Source organism: Pelobates fuscus, chromosome 6 (assembly GCF_036172605.1).
Source record: "Pelobates fuscus isolate aPelFus1 chromosome 6, aPelFus1.pri, whole genome shotgun sequence".
Classification (NCBI taxonomy): Eukaryota; Metazoa; Chordata; class Amphibia; order Anura; family Pelobatidae; genus Pelobates; species Pelobates fuscus.
The window spans coordinates 2,200,097-2,226,118 of NC_086322.1; the positions used below are offsets into that span (position 1 = coordinate 2,200,097).

Below are 26,022 nucleotides of genomic sequence, written 5' to 3' on the forward strand. Positions count from 1 at the left end.
CCCTGCTCTCTGTATAAGGATACTGTATGTACCCTGTATTAAACACCCTCACTCCGCGCTCTCTGTATAAGGATACTGTATGTACCCTGTATTAAACACCCTCACTCCCTGCTCTCTGTATAAGGATACTGTATGTACCCTGTATTAAACACCCTCACTCCGCGCTCTCTGTATAAGGATACTGTATGTACCCTGTATTAAACACCCGTACTCCGTGCTCTCTGTATAAGGATACTGTATGTACCCTGTATTAAACACCCTCACTCCCTGCTCTCTGTATAAGGATACTGTATGTACCCTGTATTAAACACCCTCACTCCGCGCTCTCTGTATAAGGATACTGTATGTACCCTGTATTAAACACACTCACTCCACGCTCTCTGTATAAGGATACTGTATGTACCATGTATTAAACACCCTCACGCCGCACTCTGTATAAGGATACTGTATGTACCCTGTATTAAACACCCTCACTCCGCGCTCTCTGTATAAGGATACTGTATGTACCCTGTATTAAACACCCTCACTCCCTGCTCTCTGTATAAGGATACTGTATGTACCCTGTATTAAACACCCTCACTCCGCGCTCTCTGTATAAGGATACTGTATGTACCCTGCATTAAACACCCTCACTCCACGCTCTCTGTATAAGGATACTGTATGTACCCTGTATTAAACACCCTCACTCCACGCTCTCTGTATAAGGATACTGTATGTACCCTGTATTAAACACCCTCACTCCATGCTCTCTGTATAAGGATAATGTATGTACCCTGTATTAAACACCCTCACTCCGCGCTCTCTGTATAAGGATACTGTATGTACCCTGTATTAAACACCCTCACTCCCTGCTCTCTGTATAAGGATACTGTATGTACCCTGTATTAAACACCCTCACTCCCTGCTCTCTGTATAAGGATAATGTATGTACCCTGTATTAAACACCCTCACTCCGCGCTCTCTGTATAAGGATACTGTATGTACCCTGTATTAAACACCCTCACTCCCTGCTCTCTGTATAAGGATACTGTATGTACCCTGTATTAAACACCCTCACTCCCTGCTCTCTGTATAAGGATACTGTATGTACCCTGTATTAAACACCCTCACTCCGCGCTCTCTGTATAAGGATACTGTATGTACCCTGTATTAAACACCCTCACTCCGCGCTCTCTGTATAAGGATACTGTATGTACCCTGTATTAAACACCCTCACTCCCTGCTCTCTGTATAAGGATACTGTATGTACCCTGTATTAAACACCCTCACTCCATGCTCTCTGTATAAGGATACTGTATGTACCCTGTATTAAACACCCTCACTCCGCGCTCTCTGTATAAGGATACTGTATGTACCCTGTATTAAACACCCTCACTCCGCGCTCTCTGTATAAGGATACTGTATGTACCCTGTATTAAACACCCTCACTCCCTGCTCTCTGTATAAGGATACTGTATGTACCCTGTATTAAACACCCTCACTCCCTGCTCTCTGTATAAGGATACTGTATGTACCCTGTATTAAACACCCTCACTCCCTGCTCTCTGTATAAGGATACTGTATGTACCCTGTATGAAACACCCTCACTCCGCGCTCTCTGTATAAGGATACTGTATGTACCCTGTATTAAACACCCGTACTCCGTGCTCTCTGTATAAGGATACTGTATGTACCCTGTATTAAACACCCTCACTCCCTGCTCTCTGTATAAGGATACTGTATGTACCCTGTATTAAACACCCTCACTCCGCGCTCTCTGTATAAGGATACTGTATGTACCCTGTATTAAACACCCTCACTCCCTGCTCTCTGTATAAGGATACTGTATGTACCCTGTATTAAACACCCTCACTCCACGCTCTCTGTATAAGGATACTGTATGTACCCTGTATTAAACACCCTCACTCCCTGCTCTCTGTATAAGGATACTGTATGTACCCTGTGTTAAACACCCTCACTCCCTGCTCTCTGTATAAGGATACTGTATGTACCCTGTATTAAACACCCTCACTCCGCGCTCTCTGTATAAGGATACTGTATGTACCCTGTATTAAACACCCTCACTCCGCGCTCTCTGTATAAGGATACTGTATGTGCCCTGTATTAAACACCCTCACTCCCTGCTCTCTGTATAAGGATACTGTATGTACCCTGTATTAAACACCCTCACTCCATGCTCTCTGTATAAGGATACTGTATGTACCCTGTATTAAACACCCTCACTCCGCGCTCTCTGTATAAGGATACTGTATGTACCCTGTATTAAACACCCCCACTCCGCGCTCTCTGTATAAGGATACTGTATGTACCCTGTATTAAACACCCTCACTCCCTGCTCTCTGTATAAGGATACTGTATGTACCCTGTATTAAACACCCTCACTCCCTGCTCTCTGTATAAGGATACTGTATGTACCCTGTATTAAACACCCTCACTCCGCGCTCTCTGTATAATGAAACTGTATGTACCCTGTATTAAACACCCTCACTCCATGCTCTCTGTATAAGGATACTGTATGTACCCTGTATTAAACACCCGTACTCCGTGCTCTCTGTATAAGGATACTGTATGTACCCTGTATTAAACACCCTCACTCCCTGCTCTCTGTATAAGGATACTGTATGTACCCTGTATTAAACACCCTCACTCCGCGCTCTCTGTATAAGGATACTGTATGTACCCTGTATTAAACACCCTCACTCCGCGCTCTCTGTATAAGGATACTGTATGTACCCTGTATTAAACACCCTCACTCCACGCTCTCTGTATAAGGATACTGTATGTACCCTGTATTAAACACTCTCACTCCGCGCTCTCTGTATAAATAATATAATAATAATAATAATAATAATAATAATAATATAATATAAGGATACTGTTTGCTCTCTGTATAACAGTCTTTGTCATTAATAAAGGGGAAATCCTAAAACAGAAGTGATGAGGAGTAAGATTGTGAAACATTTCATTTGAAGTCCCCCCGTATCTATTAATCATCTCTCTGTCCAGTTTATATGTCAGTTTCCTCAGTCCCAGCCAGGGACAATCCCACCCAATGGCCCTGGGGCCACCATAAATAAAGGAACTCACTTCAGACATTTCACATTGCACAGAACACAGAAAGGTAAGGGGCTCGATGCTACTGATCCTGTGCCAGGTATATCCACTCTGTTACACCGCACTGTGCCAGGTATACCCACACTGCTACATCACGCTATGCCAGGTATACCCACACTGCTACATCACGCTGTGCCAGGATATACCCACACTGCTACATCACGCTGTGCCAGGATATACCCACACTGCTACATCACGCTGTGCCAGGTATACCCACACTGCTACATCACGCTGTGCCAGGTATACCCACACTGCTACATCACGCTGTGCCAGGATATATCCACACTGCTACATCACGCTGTGCCAGGATATACCCACACTGCTACACCGCACTCTGCCAGGATATACCCACACTGCTACATCACGCTATGCCAGGTATACCCACACTGCTACATCACGCTGTGCCAGGATATATCCACACTGCTACATCACGCTGTGCCAGGATATACCCACACTGCTACATCACGCTGTGCCAGGATATACCCACACTGCTACATCACACTGTGCCAGGATATACCCACACTGCTACATCACGCTGTGCCAGGTATACCCACACTGCTACATCACGCTGTGCCAGGATATATCCACACTGCTACATCACGCTGTGCCAGGATATACCCACACTGCTACACCGCACTCTGCCAGGATATACCCACACTGCTACATCACGCTGTGCCAGGATATACCCACACTGCTACATCACGCTGTGTCAGGATATACCCACACTGCTACATCACGCTGTGCCAGGATATACCCACACTGCTACATCACGCTGTGTCAGGATATACCCACACTGCTACACCGCAATGTGCCAGGATATACCCACACTGCTACACCGCACTGTGCCAGGATATACCCACACTGCTACATCACACTGTGCCAGGATATACCCACACTGCTACATCACGCTGTGTCAGGATATATCCACTCTGCTACACCGCGCTGTGCCAGGCTATATCAACCCTGTTATTCCACCATGTGCCAGGCTATACTCGCTCTGCTATTTTATGCTGTGGAAGGCAATCCCTGCTTTGCTATTCCACACTGTGCCAGGCTATACCAACCCTGGTATTCCACCATGTGCCAGGCTATATCTGCTCTGCTATTCTATGATTTGCCATGTGGTGAAACCGACCTCGCCACGTGTCCTTGGAGGGGGCTGCTTGCCAGCCTCTTGCCTTTGGACTATGGACCCGACTTTATGTGAATGTGTTAACCCAGATAGCTATGCCATTGAGCCCATTTGTGTAGTTAAAGACTTCGGCTCCATGGCAATTCAACTGTGTGAATAGGATCTGCGCGCTATTCGGTAGTTTTGTGCGCTCAGATCCCAGCTATCTGGGGATATGTGAAATGTCTGTGTGTTATGTGTAAAAGGTGACTTTATGTATTTTAAAGTGTTTTACTGTTTTTGTGTCCCCATGTGCTCCATGGAGTCTGTCTCTGTCCTGGGAGGTAATTGGATTACTTCTCCATTGTCTCCAGAAGAGAGGGCTCTGTAAAACCGGTCTGAGCCGGAAAGCCATGCTGGCAGGGGTTTTAAAAGATACTTTAGTAACTTTTGAACCCCTGGTCTGATTCATGCCATTTTTTAATATGTTGTTCCCCTGAATGGATTGATTGTGGATATGTATTTTTATGTGACTGTGATGTATGGTTTTAGAGTTATGAAAGTTGGGTAGAAAGTATGTTTTAACTGTATGTGTCATTGAGTTTCCTCTCAGGATAAGGGGAGGGAATATGTGGGATGTAACTGATGTGTGAGTGGTTGTTTTATACCTCCCTGTGGGCGGACCTGTATTTGTAACAAATGCAATAAAAACCAGGCTGGGAGTGCCAGCACTTCAGTTCCTGCTTAACCCTCAAAGTGAAGTGGCGTCTCATTATTGGGGGAGGATTTATTGCATGCTGTTCCAGTTGACTGCTAGGAGTGTAAACCTATTTGTATGGTTTCCTATTCAACTTTCTACAGCATTCACATGCTTGAGAGGATTTATACGCTTCTCTGATTCGGTGGTTGTGGTGTCTGCCAGAGTGCTTAGAGTCCTCAGGAAACGCTAGGAGCATCCATTAACGGAGGTACCCAGTGGGGGTGCCAGTCGATCCGTTACATGCCAGGCTATACCCGCTCTGCTATTCAACCATGTGCCAGGCTATACCAACCCTGTTATTCCACCATGTGCCAGGCTATACCCGCTCTGCTATTCAACCATGTGCCAGGCTATACCAACCCTGTTATTCCACCATGTGCCAGGCTATATCTGCTCTGCTATTCCACCATGTGCCAGGCTATATCCGCTCTGCTATTCCACCATGTGCCAGGCTATACCCGCTCTGCTATTCCACCATGTGCCAGGCTATACCCGCTCTGCTATTCAACCATGTGCCAGGCTATACCAACCCTGTTATTCCACCATGTGCCAGGCTATACCCGCTCTGCTATTCAACCATGTGCCAGGCTATACCAACCCTGTTATTCCACCATGTGCCAGGCTATATCTGCTCTGCTATTCCACCATGTGCCAGGCTATATCCGCTCTGCTATTCCACCATGTGCCAGGCTATACCCGCTCTGCTATTCCACCATGTGCCAGGCTATATCCGCTCTGCTATTCCACCATGTGCCAGGCTATATCCGCTCTGCTATTCCACCATGTGCCAGGCTAAATCCGCTCTGCTATTCCACCATGTGCCAGGCTATACCCGCTCTGCTATTCCACCATGTGCCAGGCTATATCTGCTCTGCTATTCCACCATGTGCCAGGCTATATCCGCTCTGCTATTCCACCATGTGCCAGGCTATACCCGCTCTGCTATTCCACCATGTGCCAGGCTATATCCGCTCTGCTATTCCACCATGTGCCAGGCTATATCCGCTCTGCTATTCCACCATGTGCCAGGCTATACCCGCTCTGCTATTCCACCATGTGCCAGGCTATATCCGCTCTGCTATTCCACCATGTGCCAGGCTATATCCGCTCTGCTATTCCACCATGTGCCAGGCTATACCAACTCTGCTATTCCACCATGTGCCAGGCTATACCAACTCTGCTATTCCACCATGTGCCAGGCTATACCCGCTCTGCTATTCCACCATGTGCCAGGCTATACCAACCCTGCTATTCCACACTGTGCCAGGATATATCCCCTCTGCTATTCTATGCTTTGCCAGGCTATACCAACCCTACTATTCCACGCTGTGCCAGGCTATACCAACTCTGCTATTCCACCATGTGCCAGGCTATACCAACTCTGCTTTTTCATGCTGTGACAGGTTATACCGGCTCTGCTATTTCACCCTGTGCCAGGTATATCCGCTCTGCTATTCCATGCTGTGCCAGGTTACAGGGCTTTCATCAGAAATGTTGAGGCTCCTTACACAGCTTCAAGGCTTGGGCCCACCCCAATGTCTGCCCACAAGGCCCGCCCATGAGTCCACTCACAGGCAGTGGAGTGTATGTGTGCAGGGAATGTGTTGTGTGTTATTGTAGACTGAGGATATTATGTGTGTGTGTGTGTGTGTGTTTATGGAATGTAGTGTATAGGAATTCCTATTGAGGTTTGTGTAGGGGATGCATTGTGTTTCTGTGTGTGTAAGGCAAGCAGGATGTATTTGTGTGTGTGTTTGGACAGAGTGCATTGAGTGTTTCTCTGTGTCTGTGTGCATGTATATGATGCACTGTGTGTTGCAGTGTGCGTAAGTGATGGATTGTGTTTCTGTGTGTGTGATAGGTGCATTGTGTGTCTATGTGTGAACAGTGAAGAGGTTGTACCCTGTGATTGCAGTACTGTTCCACGTGAAAACAAAAATCATGGTTGTCACCCCCTGATGGCAGCCCTGCCAGGCTATACCAACTCTGATATACCTTTATAGTGCCAGGATAGGCACTCCACTACAACACAATTACAACACATTTGTATCCATATTGGGAACAGCTTTTCATAGATCTCACATAGAGATGTCATCTAGCAGCAGTTGAGAATTTAGCTCAGTGTTTGTCAGTTGGAAAAGAAATTGTTGGTTGTTATGTTGGTGCAGGTGTGAAAATCTTGCTAGTTAGTTAGAAGTGGTTTGGGCCTGGTAAGTATTCAGTGTTAGTAAGAAAATAATGTGGGCTTGTTAGTTAGAACTTGTGATGGACCGCCGGGCTTGGCTGGGGTCTTGCCGTCCCTTCTCACCCTGGACCAAACTCCTGGATCCAGCTCCCAGTGAGAAGAGCAGGTGTAGCAGTGTAGCTCTTACAAGAGCTAGTGATTATAGCCCAGGGGAGTATAGTGATATAGCAATCCCCAGAGCAGATACAGCTGTTCCCCCCATGAGATGAGACTCTATGTTGAGGGTAGGCAGGAACTAATTTATTGGCAGCCACAAATGGCCTTATATGCAGGGGAATATTTACCCCGAGGCAAACAACGCATTTGCCTTGGGCGGCACTTTCTGGGGGGTGGCCAAAAAAGCTGCTCCCCAATCGCCCTGGCAAATGCCCTGCCAGTCTCTTGTCCTTGGGGGTCCAGGAGCTGGCCGGGTGGCCACATCAGGGCCCCCCAGGCTGGCAGCGGCGGAGCTTTCCGGTTGGGCTGCGAGGGAGCACTAATCCACCTGTTCAGCTCCCTCGCGGGCACCGCAGTGATGCCGGAGCCGGAATATGACGTCATTCTGGCTCCGGCATCACTATGCGATGAACGAGGGAGCTGAACAGGAGGATTAGTGCTCCCTCGCTGACTGCAGTGACTGGCCATCCACCCGCCCGCCCAGCAGCTCTGCAGCCCCACTGGACCCGAGGGAAAGTATTAATCCACCCCAGCATTCCCAAAGGTAGGGAGGCTGGGGGGATTGAATTAAAAAAAAAAATGTGAGTGTGTTAATATGTGTGTGTGTCTGTTAGTGAGTGTGTGTGTCTGTCAGTGAGTGTGTGTGTCTGTTAGTGAGTGTGTGTGTCTGTCAGTGAGTGCGTGTGTCTGTCAGTGAGTGAGTGTGTCTGTTAGTGAGTGTGTGTGGCGAAACCAACCTCGCCACTGGGCCCTGGAGAAGCCTGTTTGCTAGCCTCCTACCTGCTGACTATGGCCCCTGGGTTATTTGGGGCATATTGTACTGTATATTGCTGCCACTGGCCCTTTTAACAGCATCTATGGACATATTGGGACTTTTGGGACTACTGTCCCTTTAAGACTGTGATACATACTCTAGCGTACTGCCTGTAATATTATATGTGTATTAAGTTTAACCTGGGATATGTATGCAGCATTCATCTGATTGTTCGGTAGAATCACTCCATTTATTATATTGAGTGAAACTACCGAACAACCAGACCACCCAGGAATAAGTGTGCCTCCAATTACAGTTTGCAACAATGTTGCAAACGGGTAATTGGCAATCATGTAATGTGTTCTTTGTCCTCTGGGTGGCCGCCATTCGGGAAACAAACACGTGGCGGCGGCCATCTTAAACTACCGAACAGCGGTGTTTTGCCGTCGAGTGTCTGGAACTAAAATCGGACACTTGACTAGGCAAACACCGCTGAGACCTCCATACTTCCAGAAATTCGTATGGAAACTACCGAATGACCCGCCGTTCGGTAGAAAGAACCCCATAAACAAGGGAATTCATTCAAACCCTCTCCAGGCTCTATAACACAGGCAATTCGCCTGTTTTCATTCCCTTGTTTGTGACCGACCGCAGGGCCAAAATGCATGGAACTGTTTTCGGATACTTTACCCATGCGGTCGGTCAAATCTTTGGAACCCCATATCTCACGAACCATTCATCCGAATTACTTGAATTTTGGATATGTTGTCCCCCTGAATAAGGGCTATCCAGGGATGCTGGATTTAAAGGTGTACCCCCTGTTTTTGGGGTACATCCAGAACTTGGCTGAAAAGGTGTACCGGATAATTGGGTTTAATGTTATCTGAGGGGAGGGGATGTGTGGGCTGAACCATGTATGTGATTGGTTCTTTTATGCCTCCCCCTGGGTGTGGCCTGTATGTGTGAGTTGGAAATAAAAGCCAGGCTGGATGAGCCAGTCCAGAGTTCCTGTTTTACCCTCAAAGTGATGTGTCGTCTCATTATTGGGGGAAGGATTTATTGTATGCTGTTCCAGTTGACTGCTAGGAGTACAAGCCTATTCGTATGGTTCCTATTCAATGGTCTACAGCATTCATACGCTTGGGAGAATTTAAAAGGTTTCTCGGATTCGGTGATTGTGGTGTCTGCCAGAGTGCTTGGAGTCCTCAGGAAGCACTAGGAGCATCCATTAACGGAGGTACCAAGTCGGGGTGCCAGGTGATCCGTTACATTGGTGGCAAGCGGTGGGATGGCGTCCTAGTGTGAGGTAAAGCAGCTCGGAGACACAGTTCGTTTGGATTTACAAATTGAGGGCAACGCTAGCAGTAGTGCAGCGCCCCTGGGAGCAGACAAGTATGGAAGGTTCTGGCTCTGGAGATGATTGGCTGGCCGAGGTGAGGCAGCGAGTGGCCGAGTATGGGGATGATATACCCATGGAGACACGCCGGGTGATCTGGAACCAGGTCATGGCCGAGCGAAACACAAGGCTGGACCGAGAATTCCGGTTGGCAAAAGAGAGGAAGTATGCTCAGCAGCAGGAGCGTTACAGCAGCCGGGTAGAGGCTGCATCCGAGGAGGTTAGCCGTCTTTCCCTGAGGCGGCGGGAGGAACCCGAAGTGGGGGTCCTCATAGACTGGTCCTGTGAGGAACCACAACAGGCAGGTAGAGATGGGACCAAGGTCACTCCACCGGGATGCTGGGCAGCCGGCCCAGATCCCCAGCAGCAGCCAGAGTTGCCAGGTGGGGAAGCAGGTGGCCCTTACTCACAAATGTTGAGGGGCCTCACGGATTGGTCCTGGGAAGACCCACAGATGGCAGGTGGAGATGGGACTGCGGTCTCTCTACCGGCCCTACAGGGATGCTGGGCAGTCGGCCCAGATCCCCAGCGGCAGTGTGCGTTACAGGGAGCTGAAGGTGCCGTTCTTGCTCCCCAGCGGCAGTCTACGGTGCAGGGAGAGGAGCCTGTTATCCCCTCTCCCCAGCGGTTGAAGGTGTGTAAGGGAGAGGAGTTTGTTATTCCCTCTCCCCAGCGGCAGCACAGCTCACCAAGGGGAGACAGTAAGCCCCTCACCAGGGCAGATGGGACCGTGGTCTCTGCGCCCTGCCTACAGGGAGTACAGAGGGTCAGCCCTGCTCCCCAGCGGCTGAAAGTGTGTAAGGGAGAGGAGTTTGTTACCCCCTCTCCCCAGCGGCAGCTTAGCACACCAAGGGGAGACAGTAAGCCCCACACCAGCGCAGATGGGACCGTGGTCTCTGCGCCCAAGCTACAGGGAGCTGAGGGGGCCGTCCTCCCTCCCCAGCGGCAGTGTGATTTGTTGGGAATTGGGAGCCCAGTCTCCATTCCCCAGCGGCAGTGTGAATCACAGGGAATTGGGAGCCCAGTCTCCATTCCCCAGCGGAAGGCTGAGTTACAGGGGGCAGAGGTAGTTGGTCCTACCCCCCAGCAGCAGCATGATTGTTTGGGAATAGAGAGCCCAGTCTCTATTCCCCAGCAGCAGGACACTGAATTGGGAGGAGAGACAGTCGGTCTCCCTCCACAAAGACTGAAAGTAGGCATGGGAGAGGAGATTGTTACCACCTCTCCCCAGCGACGGATCATCGATGGGCAGAGTGTTCTAATGGGAGAGGAGCTGGTTACCACCTCTCCCCAGCGACAGCTTAATGTACCAGGGGGAGACTGTAAGCCCCACACCTGTGCAGATGGGACCGTGGTCTCTGCACTTCCAGCACAGGGGGTAGGGACGGTCGGTCCTGCCCCCCCACAACAGGGCTGTTTAGCCAAAGGGGAGACAGTCTGTCTCCAGCAACAGAGCTGTGTAACTAAAGAGGAGACAGTCGGTCTCCAGCAGCAGAGCTGTGTAACTCAAGGGGAGACAGTCGGTCTCCAGCAAGGCTCCAACCAGACTACTCCCGGGGTAGTGCTGGCACCAGGGCAGAGTACCGCTGGGCTCTGCCCACTCAGCAACCCACCAAAACAGCCTACCAGTCCCCCACACAGCCATGGTGAGGCACCTGGACCTGGACAAGTTTTTCTCTTACTCAGGTGTAGTAACCATTTATTGTGGGTGGGCTGTACTGCTGTTTCTGTTTTGTGGGTGGGCTGCTGGACTAACAAGGGCACTGACCGGCAAGAGGTCAGGTACCCTGTTAGTCTGTTTGGAAAAGGGGAGAAATGTGGCGAAACCAACCTCGCCACTGGGCCCTGGAGAAGCCTGTTTGCTAGCCTCCTACCTGCTGACTATGGCCCCTGGGTTATTTGGGGCATATTGTACTGTATATTGCTGCCACTGGCCCTTTTAACAGCATCTATGGACATATTGGGACTTTTGGGACTACTGTCCCTTTAAGACTGTGATACATACTCTAGCGTACTGCCTGTAATATTATATGTGTATTAAGTTTAACCTGGGATATGTATGCAGCATTCATCTGATTGTTCGGTAGAATCACTCCATTTATTATATTGAGTGAAACTACCGAACAACCAGACCACCCAGGAATAAGTGTGCCTCCAATTACAGTTTGCAACAATGTTGCAAACGGGTAATTGGCAATCAGTGTAATGTATTCTTTGTCCTCTGGGTGGCCGCCATTCGGGAAACAAACACGTGGCGGCGGCCATCTTAAACTACCGAACAGCGGTGTTTTGCCGTCGAGTGTCTGGAACTAAAATCGGACACTTGACTAGGCAAACACCGCTGAGACCTCCATACTTCCAGAAATTCGTATGGAAACTACCGAATGACCCGCCGTTCGGTAGAAAGAACCCCATAAACAAGGGAATTCATTCAAACCCTCTCCAGGCTCTATAACACAGGCAATTCGCCTGTTTTCATTCCCTTGTTTGTGACCGACCGCAGGGCCAAAATGCATGGAACTGTTTTCGGATACTTTACCCATGCGGTCGGTCAAATCTTTGGAACCCCATATCTCACGAACCATTCATCCGAATTACTTGAATTTTGGATATGTTGTCCCCCTGAATAAGGGCTATCCAGGGATGCTGGATTTAAAGGTGTACCCCCTGTTTTTGGGGTACATCCAGAACTTGGCTGAAAAGGTGTACCGGATAATTGGGTTTAATGTTATCTGAGGGGAGGGGATGTGTGGGCTGAACCATGTATGTGATTGGTTCTTTTATGCCTCCCCCTGGGTGTGGCCTGTATGTGTGAGTTGGAAATAAAAGCCAGGCTGGATGAGCCAGTCCAGAGTTCCTGTTTTACCCTCAAAGTGATGTGTCGTCTCATTATTGGGGGAAGGATTTATTGTATGCTGTTCCAGTTGACTGCTAGGAGTACAAGCCTATTCGTATGGTTCCTATTCAATGGTCTACAGCATTCATACGCTTGGGAGAATTTAAAAGGTTTCTCGGATTCGGTGATTGTGGTGTCTGCCAGAGTGCTTGGAGTCCTCAGGAAGCACTAGGAGCATCCATTAACGGAGGTACCAAGTCGGGGTGCCAGGTGATCCGTTACAGTGTGTGTGTCTGTTAGTGAGTGTGTGTGTATGTTAGTGTGTGTGTGTGTCTGTTAGTGAATGTGTGTGTCTACTAGTGACTGTATGTGTTTGTTAGTGAGGGTGTATGTCTGTAAGTGGGTGTGTATGTCTGTTAGCTAGTGTATGTGTCTGACACTGAGTGTATATGTGTCTGTCAGTGAGTGTATATGTGTATTTAAAAGGTGGGGCGGGGGTGTCTGAGTGTTGTCATGAGTTTTGTCATGTCAGGATTTTTGTTGCTACCAACAGAGGGCTCTATACAGGCTCCATAGCCAAATCCACTTAGTTGGTAACAAGCCTCAGCAGGACAGGAGGGCACACAAAACAATTAACAATAAACACCCTGCACTTATAATGGGAACCAGTGACTTAGACATTAGAGCAGTTTAGGAACCTTTGTAAAGCGTGCTTCTGCTCCCAGTGATGGTGACTACCGTCACAGAAAATACAACCTTCAACCTCGAGGAGGAGAATATAGACCACATCTCCAAGAAGGAGAATATAACCCACATCCCCAAAGAGGAGAACATAGACCATAACTCCAAGGAGGAAAACATAGACCATATCTCCAAGTTATAGAACATAGACCATGTAACGGACCGTTTCAGCAGACAAGGGGTTAAAATCCGTTTAGGCGATAATCCCCTTTTCACAGACAGGCACAGCTATGGTAGAATCACCAAAACTCACGAATTGGATATAAGTGAATGCACCAAACTCCCGAACTGCATACAAGGGAATAAGGTAGCACTCCAAACTCCTGAACAGGAACCTCACGAATAGCTGCTACCAGACAAACAGGAAAAGCTCCCAAGCGGCTTACACTCCTGGCAATCAGTCTCTATCAGCATACAGTGAATCCCCCCAAGAACGAGACAAGGCTCCGTGTTGAGGGTCAAGCAGTGGTCTGTTTATTGAGGGCTACCTGCCCCTGTATTTATGCAGGTCTCCCACCTGGTGGACACTCCTCTAAGGGACCAGATGGAAGACTGTAACAACAGACAGACAAGTACCAATTACAGACATACAGCAGTAAAACATCCCCACAATGCATCCTGGCTTCCTCCCCTCTGCCCTGGAGATAATTGAGAAGTAATTCAATTATCTCCCAGGACAAAGGCAAAACTCCATTACACACGTGGGGACACAAAAACAGCAAACACTTTAAAATACATAAAGTAAAATGTTACATATAACACACAGGTATTTAACATATCCCCAGATAGCTCAGGTCTGAGTGCACATTATTAGGTGAATGGCACTCAGACCACACGAATACAGTTTAATCGCCATGGAGCCAAAGTCTTTAATTCCACGGACAGGCTCCATGGCAGGCTATCTGGGTACTTCCACATAGATTGGGATATAAATTCAAAGTCTCGAATGCTCCGCCGTTCGGTTCATGAACGGAGCTAAAAAACCCGTAGGTTGGTAGGTCAGCGGTACTTGGCTGACACAGTGTTAGCTTTTAGTGAATGAAAGCCCGGCAGAAAAGCGCTGGCTGCCCGGGGAGCTCCAGAACACCACCATCGTGTGGCGGCTAAGTGTAACCGCGACCACCCAGTAACAATCAATTAAGCTGCGGTTAACTGCGGCTTCAGGAGGCACACGCCAGCTTCTGGGTGGCCAATTAACGGTCCCGGCCGGCTTCCCACGGCTCTGGGGAGGCTGAAAAAAAGGCTGTTTGTTCGGTAGATAGAATCTACCGAACGGCTGTGCAAAAAGGAGGGAATAAACCTTTCTGTACAGTAAAATTAACCCTTTAACTGCCTGTCCATAATCCAAAGGCAGCAGGCGGGCAACCAGGCTCCTCCAATGCAATGTGGCGAGATTGGTCGTCACAGACCATATCTCCAAGGACGAGAACATAGACCACATCTCCAAGGAGGAGAATATAACCCTCATCCCCGAGGAGGAGAATTTAGCCCACATCCCTGAGAAGGAGAATAGAGCCCACATCCCATGAGAAAAGAATATAACCTACATCCCCGAGGAAGAGAATATAACCCACATGCCCGAGGAAGAGAATATAACCCACATCCCCGAGGAAGCGAATATAACCTATATCCCCGAGGAAGAGAATATAACCTACATCCCCGAGGAAGAGAATATAACCCACATGCCCAAGGAAGAGAATATAACCCACATCCCCGAGGAAGAGAATATAACCTACATTCCCGAGGAAGAGAATGTAACCCACATCTCTGTGGAAGAGAATATAATGCACATCTCTGAGGAAGAACTGTACTGAGTTAAAAGCAATAGTTCTACAAAATGTCAGAGTAGTGAGCGTAACTAGGTTATCAACACGATCAACGAGCCCCACGACCGCGTATCGGGTCTTTATAGAATGGCCCCTATGTGCTCTACTTTGGAGATCCATTCTGAAACAGAAGGAGTATTTGTCTGTCTACCATATTTAGGTATTACGTCCTTTGCTGTGTTTAATAAGTGAAATTCCAATGCATGTAAATATGGTTGTTTTTTGGGGGTTTTGGGGATAAAATGAAAGTTTGGGATGAGGTATCTTACAAATAACAAGTTTTCAGTATGTCCAGAGAGCCAGACAACTGACCATATAAAGTAATCCATCCCTATCTCCAACTGGCACCTCCAACTCAAGTCTGGCATTGTAGGAAATATAAGATCTAGGTTATGTATATAGTTTACAGTACACTGATCGGCTTATGTTTGCACCCTTTTAATTCATCCAATCTTTTTTATTTTTTATTTATTTTATTAGTTTTAAATGGGTGGTAAGTTAGTTGCAAAACAGTATATATTTTTTAAAGAGGAGTCATTGGGGATTAGTTAGCCAATAGTTTAGGCTTTAGGTGGTAATTGAGTTGGCTAGTTAGTACTATAAGTTTTAGATGGGGGATGTGTTGAATAGAATTATAGATCTTGGATGGTTACCAGGTGTAACGGCACCCCGGGCATAAAAGGGTTAAAACCGCCGTTTAGAAGATCTTCCCCTTCCAGAGATACAGGCACGGCTACTGCAGAACACCAAACTCCCGAACTGGATACAAGGGAATGCTCCAAACTCCCGAACTGCATACAAAATAGCACTCCAAACTCCCAAACTGGAACCTCACGAATAGCTGCTAGCAGATGAACAGGAAAAGCATCCAAGCGGCTTACACTCCTGGCAATCAGTCTCTATCAGCATACAGTAAATCCCCCCAAGAACGAGACAAAGCTCCGTGTTGAGGGTCAAGCAGTGGTCTGGTTTATTGAGGGCTACCTGCCCCTGTATTTATGCAGGTCTCCCACCTGGTGGACACTCCCCTAGGGGACCAGATGGAAGACTGTGACAAAGGACAGACATGAACCAATGACAGACACACAGAGGTAAAACATCCCCACAATGCATCCTGGCTTCCTCCCCTCTGTCCTGGAGACAATTAGGAAGTAATCCAATTATCTCCCAGGACAGAGGCAAAACATTAACCACATGGCAGTAAAAGACATAAAAATTTATAAAGTTACAACTGAATCACAAAACATATACATTCTACCTATCCCCAGATAGCTTAGATCTGAGCGCACATTATTACCGAATGGCGCTCAGATCACATACATACATTTCAATCGCCATGGAGCCAAAGTCTTTCCCATAGTCTTTCGTTACACGAATAGGCTCCATGGCATGGCTATCTGGGGTAATGCTGTTCATACGGTTTAAACTACCGAATGAACAGGCATCCGGTTAAATGACCGAATGCAGAAGCAAGGAGGCTGACGGCTCAGCGGTGTTCGTGCAAATAAGTGTCCATTTCCAGTTCCATAGTTTGGGCGCTGAACACCACTGGCTGTTCGGGACTTATGTTGTACATGGTTATTGGTTATGGTTAGTTATCAGTTTATGTTGTAGAAGGTTATTAGGTTGGTTATGTAGCGGAGAGCCGATCTTGCACAGCTATTCTCCACTAGAGATTCCAGTGAGGCTCAGGAACAAGGTGATGTTAAGTCCATAGGCAAGGTTTCCAGCAGGTAAAGTAATACAGCAGTATCCCCATCGCAATCCCAATAACTGGACGACACACAGTTTTAGGAGTAGACTGACAAGCTTTATTCCACAGTTCCTTATAAAGCCCTCTCCCATGCAAGGGAGGAGGTTCTATCACTTAAGACATTATCCAATCTCTAAGTAGTAACCTCCCACAGATCTCCTCCCCTCCTCTAGCATCATAATCCCCTTATTGTGTACACAGTTTTCCCCGAGTTTTGGATGTACCCTAAATACTTGGGGTACATCCACAAATCCAACATCCCCAGATAGCTCTATTCTGGGGGACCAACATACTTAAAAATTAGCCCAGTCGGATGAATGGTTCGTGAGATATGGGGTTCCAAAGATTTGACCGACCGCATGGGTAAAGTATCCGAAAACAGTTCCATGCATTTTGGCCCTGCGGTCGGTCACAAACAAGGGAATGAAAACAGGCGAATTGCCTGTGTTATAGAGCCTGGAGAGGGTTTGAATGAATTCCCTTGTTTATGGGGTTCTTTCTACCGAACGGCGGGTCATTCGGTAGTTTCCATACGAATTTCTGGAAGTATGGAGGTCTCAGCGGTGTTTGCCTAGTCAAGTGTCCGATTTTAGTTCCAGACACTCGACGGCAAAACACCGCTGTTCGGTAGTTTAAGATGGCCGCCGCCACGTGTTTGTTTCCCGAATGGCGGCCACCCAGAGGACAAAGACCACACTGCACTGATTGCCAATTACCTGTTTGCAACATTGTTGCAAACGGTAATTGGAGGCACACTCATTCCTGGGTGGTCTGGTTGTTCGGTAGTTTCATTCCCTTGTTTTATTTAAATGATTCTACCGAACAACTAGAGGAATACAATTCTTTACATACATTTAACTGTCATTATACCCGGATACCATGCTTTCTATACATGTACATACACATTAAACCAGCCATATGACCAAATACACTTATTCTCATACATGTCGTGGGACAGCCCGGTACCAATCCGCTACACTGCTCCCCCTTGCCCACAAGCCGGCATACACAGTCTGATCCAACACGGATCGGCTTGGGGATGTCCGGGGGCTCACGGATCATTTCTCTAAGTCAGTTTGTCTTGACAACCCGTCAGCATTTCCATTCTGCTTACCCGGCCGGTACTGGATATTAAAGTCAAAAGGCTGTAGCGCCAAACTCCAGCGCAGCAGCCTGGCGTTGTCTCCAGCCACCCGGTTCAGCCAGACTAACGGGTTGTGATCCGTGAGCAAGGAAAAGGGCTGTCCATATAAATAGGGTTGTAGCTTCTTTAGGGCCCACACCACAGCCAGGCATTCCTTTTCGATGGCGGCGTAGCTTACTTCTCGAGGTAACAGTTTGCGACTGATGTAAGCCACTGGATGTTCCCCGCCATCGGCCCCGACTTGACTCAGTACTGCCCCCAATCCAAACATAGAAGCGTCGGTGTGAACAAGAAAACGTTTAGTTGGATTGGGAGCTGCCAAGACAGGGGCATTTATCAGTGCATTTTTCAATTGTTGGAATGCCTGCTCACACTCCGGGGTCCAGTTTACTTGGCGGGGAAGGTTCTTACGGGTCAGGTCAGTGAGGGGTTTGGCCAGGGCGCTATAATTGGGAACAAACTTCCGGTAATACCCTGCTGTCCCTAGAAACGCTAAAACCTGGGTCTTAGTCCTAGGGGTGGGCCACTGGGCTACAGCCTCTACTTTGGCGGGTTCGAGTTTTTGTTTACCGCACCCTACTCTATGTCCCAGGTATTGTACCTCAGCCATGCCGATACTACACTTGGCCGGCTTCAAGGTCAGACCTGCTTCCCTTATCCTATCTAGTACAGCTCCGATGTGAGCTAAGTGTTCCTGCCACGTATTGCTAAAAATAGCAATATCGTCCAGGTAGGCACATGTATAGTCCTGGAATCCATCTAGGAGTCGATCCACCATCCTTTGGAAGGTGGCTGGGGCGTTTTTCATCCCAAATGGCATGACCTTAAACTGGTACAAGCCAAATGGGGTGACAAAGGCCGACTTCGGGATGGCGTCTGGGGCCAGGGGGATTTGCCAATACCCTTTACACAAGTCAATAGTGGTGAGGTATTGGCCCCTGGCCATTCTGTCCAGTAACTCGTCTATCCGGGGCATCGGATAGGCGTCAGATACAGTCTTCTCGTTCAATCTCCTATAGTCCACGCAGAAGCGGGTCGTACCGTCTCGCTTTGGTACGAGGACTACAGGAGATGCCCAAGGACTGTCTGAGGGTTCAATCACCCCCAGTTGGAGCATTTCGTCGATCTCCTTACGCATGTTTGCCCGTACCGCTTCTGGAATGCGGTATGGCGTCTGGCGCATGGGTAGTTGCCCTGGGGTCTCGACCCGGTGAGTTGCCAGAGGCGTGTATCCAGGTACATTAGAGAACGTGTCGCGTTTCTCTTCCAATAGTTGCTGTACCTCGATCCGCTCCTGTGGGCTCAGCCGATCTCCCAGCGTAACCTCCCCTAAATCTCCGGACAGCTGCCCATCCCCCAGCAAATCGGGGAGGGGTAAGCTGTCAAACTCTTCCGTGTTAGGGGCACAGATGGCGGTTACCTCCTCAGTACGCTCGTGGTAGGGCTTCAGCATGTTCACATGGAGCATGCGTCGCCCCCCAGTCCCTGTGCAGGGGCCGATAATATAGGTGGTATCGCATCTTTGCTCCACCACCTTATATGGGCCCTGCCAGGCGGCCTGTAACTTATCATGTCGGACAGGTTTTAAAATTAGTACCTTCTGCCCGACCTGAAAGCTACGGTCCCTGGCTCCCCGATCATACCATGTACGCTGGCGGGTCTGGGCCTCCTGAAGGTTTTCCCGTACCGTCTTGGTCAACGCTTCTAGGCGGTCCCGAAAGGCCAACACATATGGTAGGATGGGAGTGCCATCTGTGCTCCGGTCTCCCTCCCAATGCTCTCTAATAAGATCCAATGGGCCTCGGACCCTCCTTCCAAACAATAATTCAAACGGGGAGAACCCTGTGGATTCCTGCGGCACCTCCCGGTATGCAAATAGGAGGTGCGGCAGGAATCGTTCCCAGTCCTTGTGGGTCTCTGCGAAGGTTCGGAGCATCTGCTTCAAGGTACCATTGAATCGTTCGCAGAGCCCGTTCGTCTGGGGGTGGTAAGGGGCGCTGATTATAGGCTTAATGCCACAGATCTTCCAGAGGTGTTGGGTGAATTCTGCGGTAAACTGGGTACCCTGATCCGAGATAATCTCCCTGGGTAATCCCATCCGGGAGAATATCCGCATGAGGGCATCCGCGACCGTCTCAGCGTGGATGTTGGTCAGAGCCACTGCTTCTGGATACCTGGTGGCATAATCTACGACCGTTAAAATATACCGTTTTCCTGACGGGCTAACTTTATTGAGGGGGCCTATCAGATCCACCGCTATTCGGCTAAAAGGTTCCTCTATTATGGGTAAGGGGTGAAGTTTAGCCTTCCTGCGATCCCCCCTTTTTCCCACTCTCTGGCAGGTATCGCAAGTCGTGCAATATCTGCGTACTTCCTGGCTAATCCCTGGCCAGAAGAAACTCTGGGTTAGTCTGTACCTGGTGCGACTAACCCCTAGATGTCCGGATAGCGGAATATCATGCGCTATCCGGAGTAATTCAGCCCGGTACCGCTGTGGTACCACTAATTGTCTCCTTGCTATCGGGTCTAACCCCGTAATCTGTTTGGTTGTTTCCCTGTATAAAAGTTGTTTATCCCAGATAAACTTCTCTCCCTCCTCCCCGGGGGAACCCGTGCCAACCTTGTCCCTATACACCTGAAGCGTGGGGTCTGTTGCGACTTCAGCTACAAATTCATTAGGTGGAGCCCAGGGGACACATTCTAGAGGGGGGGTAGGGTTGCTTACCTGGACCTCCGGCAGTGTGTTGTGGTCCTGGGTGCGGGCCTGTTGTCGGGTGACTACAGGGTTGACCTCTCCTGTGGTGGGTGACTGGGGCTCAAAAGCAGAAGTGAGCCTCCCCAGATCGTTCCCCAATAAAACCTCCGCCGGTAAATGTGGCATCAACCCCACCTCCACTTCCCCTGCCCCCGCTCCCCAATGTAAATGTACCCTTGCTGTAGGTAGCCGGTACACTGCTCCCCCAGCTACCCGGACGGCAACAGTTTTGTTCAGTTTTGCCTGATCTGAAATCAGGTGGCTCTGTACCAAAGTGATGGTGGCTCCCGAATCTCGTAATCCCCGGACTGCTGTACCATTCAGATATACCGTCTGTCGATGGTGCCGTAGATTATCCACATTGGCCTGGACCGGATCTGCCTCGTGCAGTACCTCCCATTGTTCCACAGTAGTAATGGGGACTGCGGAACCATATGGGGTGGTGACTAGGTCCTGGTAGTGGTGGGCTGCGGCCACCCTGGGTGGAGGTGGGCCTGGACGAATCCAGGTGGAACGGTCCCGTAGCTGTGGGCATTCCCTTTTATAATGTCCCCACTTCTGGCAGTGATGACAGGGGCCAGCGGTGGGTTGTCGGAACCGGGGCTGTGCAGCGGGTGGTGGAGGTGGTGGTAGCGGTCTCGGTGGAGCTGGGGTGTAGTTGTTTCCCCCGAATGTTTTAAAGGTTGCTTTTGGAGCTGCAGGTTTTTGTGACCTGCGTGCATCCAGGTAGTCATCCGCTTTCCTAGCCGCCTCGGTAAGGGAAGTAGGGTTTCTGTCCCTTACCCATTCCTGGACCTCATTGGTTACTCCCTCATAGAACTGCTCCATCAGCAACATTTGTATTACATCCTCCATAGAACGTGCCTTGCTAGCTTGCACCCACCCGAGCGCTGCCCCCTGTAATCGGCATGCCCACTCTGCGTGCGAGTCCTTCTCTGTTTTCTTTAGATCCCGGAACCTCCGCCGGTATGCCTCGGGTGTTATAGCATACCTGGCGAGTATAATTTCTTTCACTTTACTGTAATTCCTTATTTCGTCATTAGGTACAGTCCGATATGCCTCTGCTGCCCTCCCGGTTAACCTTCCGGCCAAAATAGGTACCCAGTCCTCTGCGTTAATTTTATGCAGTGCACACAGTCTTTCAAAGTCTTGCAGGAAAGCGTCTATATCTTCCTCTGCCTCCACATATGTTTTAAAAGCCTGGTATGGTATTTTAGGCTTACCTTCCTGTGGCACATTAATTGCAGAGCTTTGTTCTGGTGCCTGTGTCCTTAGGATGAATTCTTGTACCTCGGCCATTGTCCTGGTAACAATTTCTGTTGGGGGGTTTTCCCCATAAAAGGATAGCCTGAACTGAACCTGCCTCTGGAATTCCGATCCTTGTGGTGTTCCTCCCGGCTCCCTCTGTGCCGGAACTGAATCGCCCTCCATTCTGTACTCTGCCATGAGTTCTGTAACAAGTACTGCTTTCTTCTTATTGCTGGCTTGTATACCCCTTGCCTCTAGGAGGTCCTTTAGCGTGGAGCGTTTTAGCGCAGAAAAATCAATCTCCATCCGTACTCCATTTACGCTTGTTCCTCTGTGAGTTTGGATCCCAGCGCTGCCAACCAATGTAGCGGAGAGCCGATCTTGCACAGCTATTCTCCACTAGAGATTCCAGTGAGGCTCAGGAACAAGGTGATGTTAAGTCCATAGGCAAGGTTTCTAGCAGGTAAAGTAATACAGCAGTATCCCCATCGCAATCCCAATAACTGGACGACACACAGTTTTAGGAGTAGACTGACAAGCTTTATTCCACAGTTCCTTATAAAGCCCTCTCCCATGCAAGGGAGGAGGTTCTATCACTTAAGACATTATCCAATCTCTAAGTAGTAACCTCCCACAGATCTCCTCCCCTCCTCTAGCATCATAATCCCCTTATTGTGTACACAGTTTTCCCCGAGTTTTGGATGTACCCTAAATACTTGGGGTACATCCACAAATCCAACATCCCCAGATAGCTCTATTCTGGGGGACCAACATACTTAAAAATTAGCCCAGTCGGATGAATGGTTCGTGAGATATGGGGTTCCAAAGATTTGACCGACCGCATGGGTAAAGTATCCGAAAACAGTTCCATGCATTTTGGCCCTGCGGTCGGTCACAAACAAGGGAATGAAAACAGGCGAATTGCCTGTGTTATAGAGCCTGGAGAGGGTTTGAATGAATTCCCTTGTTTATGGGGCTCTTTCTACCGAACGGCGGGTCATTCGGTAGTTTCTATACGAATTTCTGGAAGTATGGAGGTCTCAGCGGTGTTTGCCTAGTCAAGTGTCCGATTTTAGTTCCAGACACTCGACGGCAAAACACCGCTGTTCGGTAGTTTAAGATGGCCGCCGCCACGTGTTTGTTTCCCGAATGGCGGCCACCCAGAGGACAAAGACCACACTGCACTGATTGCCAATTACCTGTTTGCAACATTGTTGCAAACGGTAATTGGAGGCACACTCATTCCTGGGTGGTCTGGTTGTTCGGTAGTTTCATTCCCTTGTTTTATTTGAATGATTCTACCGAACAACTAGAGGAATACAATTCTTTACATACATTTAACTGTCATTATACCCGGATACCATGCTTTCTATACATGTACATACACATTAAACCAGCCATATGACCAAATACACTTATTCTCATACATGTCGTGGGACAGCCCGGTACCAATCCGCTACAGGTTAGTTAGTTGTTTACATTTTAGATGGGGGGTGAGTTGAGTAATTATTAGTTTAGGTCTTGGGTGGTTGTCACCCAAGTTGGTTAATTAACACACTAGGTCTTAGGAGGTTGTTGGTTTGGTGAGTTAACCGTTTAGGTCTTGGGTGGCTATTAGGCTGGTTAGTTAGCACTTTTGGCTACTGAAATATGCATTGACTACAAGAGGAATACGTTTGAGTTTTAATTGAATTCCCCTTTGTTCTAGATGAATTCCTTTATGCTGCAGGCTTTTTTCTTGCTGCTGATACAAGAGGAATGGTCTTTTCTCCATACGGTCCCTGTGTCATGGCCAAAGAACTGTGAGTCCATAAATACAGCAAACGTCTGTCTGGTTATCTGTTCGTCTGTCTGTTGACCTTATAGTACTGCCTGCATTTACCCTCTACAAGCTAACAATACATGTCTCCTGACAATTAAGTTAAACACATTTTTTTATGGCATTACCATAACCCTTGGCCTGTCCTCCATTCAACTTCTCCAAAACAACATACCCACTGGTGGGGCAATCATTTACGGTGAGTAGGGGCATGAGCCATTGTCAGTGCTACATTCCCTGTAAGTTGGGACATCTGGACATTGGTCTTAGCTTACCTCTGTCCCATCTCCCATGGAAGTATTTAATAATACACAAATAAAATGTGGAAAACATTCAGTGGCTCTCCCCTCTTGCCCTATGCTGAGTAATACCACATTTAATTTCCAATCCACACAAATCACATATCCCATCCGCACAGATCACGTATCCCATCCGCACAGATCACGCATCCCATCCGCACAGATCACGTATCCCATCCGCACAGATCACGTATCCCAGCCGCACAGATCACGTATCTCATCCGCACAGATCACGTATCCCATCCGCACAGATCACGTATCTCATCCGCACAGATCACGTATCCCATCCGCACAGATCACGTATCCCATCCGCACAGATCACGTATCCCATCCGCACAGATCACGTATCCCATCCACACAGATCACGTATCCCAGCCGCACAGATCACGTATCTCATCCGCACAGATCACGTATCTCATCCACACAGATCACGTATCCCATCCGCACAGATCACGTATCCCATCCGCACAGATCACGTATCCCATCCACACAGATCACGTATCCCAGCCGCACAGATCACGTATCTCATCCGCACAGATCACGTATCCCATCCGCACAGATCACGTATCCCATCCGCACAGATCACGTATCCCATCCACACAGATCACGTATCCCAGCCGCACAGATCACGTATCCCATCCGCACAGATCACGTATCTCATCCACACAGATCACGTATCCCATCCGCACAGATCACGTATCCCATCCGCACAGATCACGTATCCCATCCACACAGATCACGTATCCCAGCCGCACAGATCACGTATCTCATCCGCACAGATCACGTATCCCATCCGCACAGATCACGTATCCCATCCGCACAGATCACGTATCCCATCCGCACAGATCACGCATCTCATCCGCACAGATCACGCATCTCATCCGCACAGATCATGTATCTCATCCGCACAGATCACGTATCCCATCCGCACAGATCACGTATCCCATCCGCACAGATCATGTATCTCATCCGCACAGATCACGTATCTCATCCGCACAGATCACGTATCCCATCCGCACAGATCACGTATCCCATCCGCACAGATCACGTATCCCATCCGCACAGATCACGTATCTCATCCGCACAGATCACGTATCTCATCCGCACAGATCACGTATCTCATCCGCACAGATCACGTATCCCATCCGCACAGATCACGTATCCCATCCGCACAGATCACGTATCCCATCCGTACAGATCACGTATCCCATCCACACAGATCACAGATCCCGTCCGCACAGATCACAGATCCAGTCCGCACAGATCACGTATCCCGTCCGCACAGATCACGTATCCCATCCGCACAGATCACGGATCCTGTCTGCACAGATCACGTATCCCATCCGCACAGATCACGTATCCCATCTGCACAGATCACGTATCCCATCCGCACAGATCACGTATCCCATCCGCACAGATCACGGATCCTGTCTGCACAGATCACGTATCCCATCCGCACAGATCACGTATCCCGTCCGCACAGATCACGTATCCCATCCACACAGATCACGTATCCCATCCGTACAGATCAAGTATCCCATCCGCACTGATCTCGTATCCCATCCGCACAGATCACGTATCCCATCCGCACAGATCACGTATCCCATCCGAACAGATCACGTATCCCATCTGCACAGATCACGTATCCCATCCGCACAGATCACGGATCCTGTCTGCACAGATCACGGATCCTGTCTGCACAGATCACGGATCCCATCCGCACAGATCACGTATCCCATCCGCACAGATCACGTATCCCATCCGCACAGATCACGTATCCCATCCGCACAGATCACGGATCCTGTCTGCACAGATCACGGATCCCATCTGCACAGATCACGTATCCCATCCGTACAGATCACGTATCCCATCCACACAGATCACGTATCCCATCCGCACAGATCACGTATCCCATCCGCACAGATCACGTATCCCATCCGCACAGATCACGTATCCCATTCGCACAGATCACGTATCCCATCCGCACAGATCACGTATCCCATCCGCACAGATCACGTATCCCATCCGCACAGATCACGTATCCCATCCGCACAGATCACGTATC

The 26,022-nt window shown here is 48.8% G+C and overlaps 1 protein-coding gene across 1 annotated transcript in view; it reads left to right on the plus strand.

Moving 5' to 3' along the window:
* Positions 1–23,557: 23,557 nt before the first annotated feature.
* Positions 23,558–26,022, plus strand: part of LOC134614085 (interleukin-12 subunit beta-like) — a 69,855-nt gene continuing 67,390 nt past the window's right edge. The window contains exon 1 of the mRNA XM_063457505.1: positions 23,558–23,641. Within this exon, the coding sequence (XP_063313575.1) occupies positions 23,560–23,641 (82 nt within the window). The 5' untranslated portion in view covers positions 23,558–23,559. The remainder of the gene's footprint in view (positions 23,642–26,022) is intronic.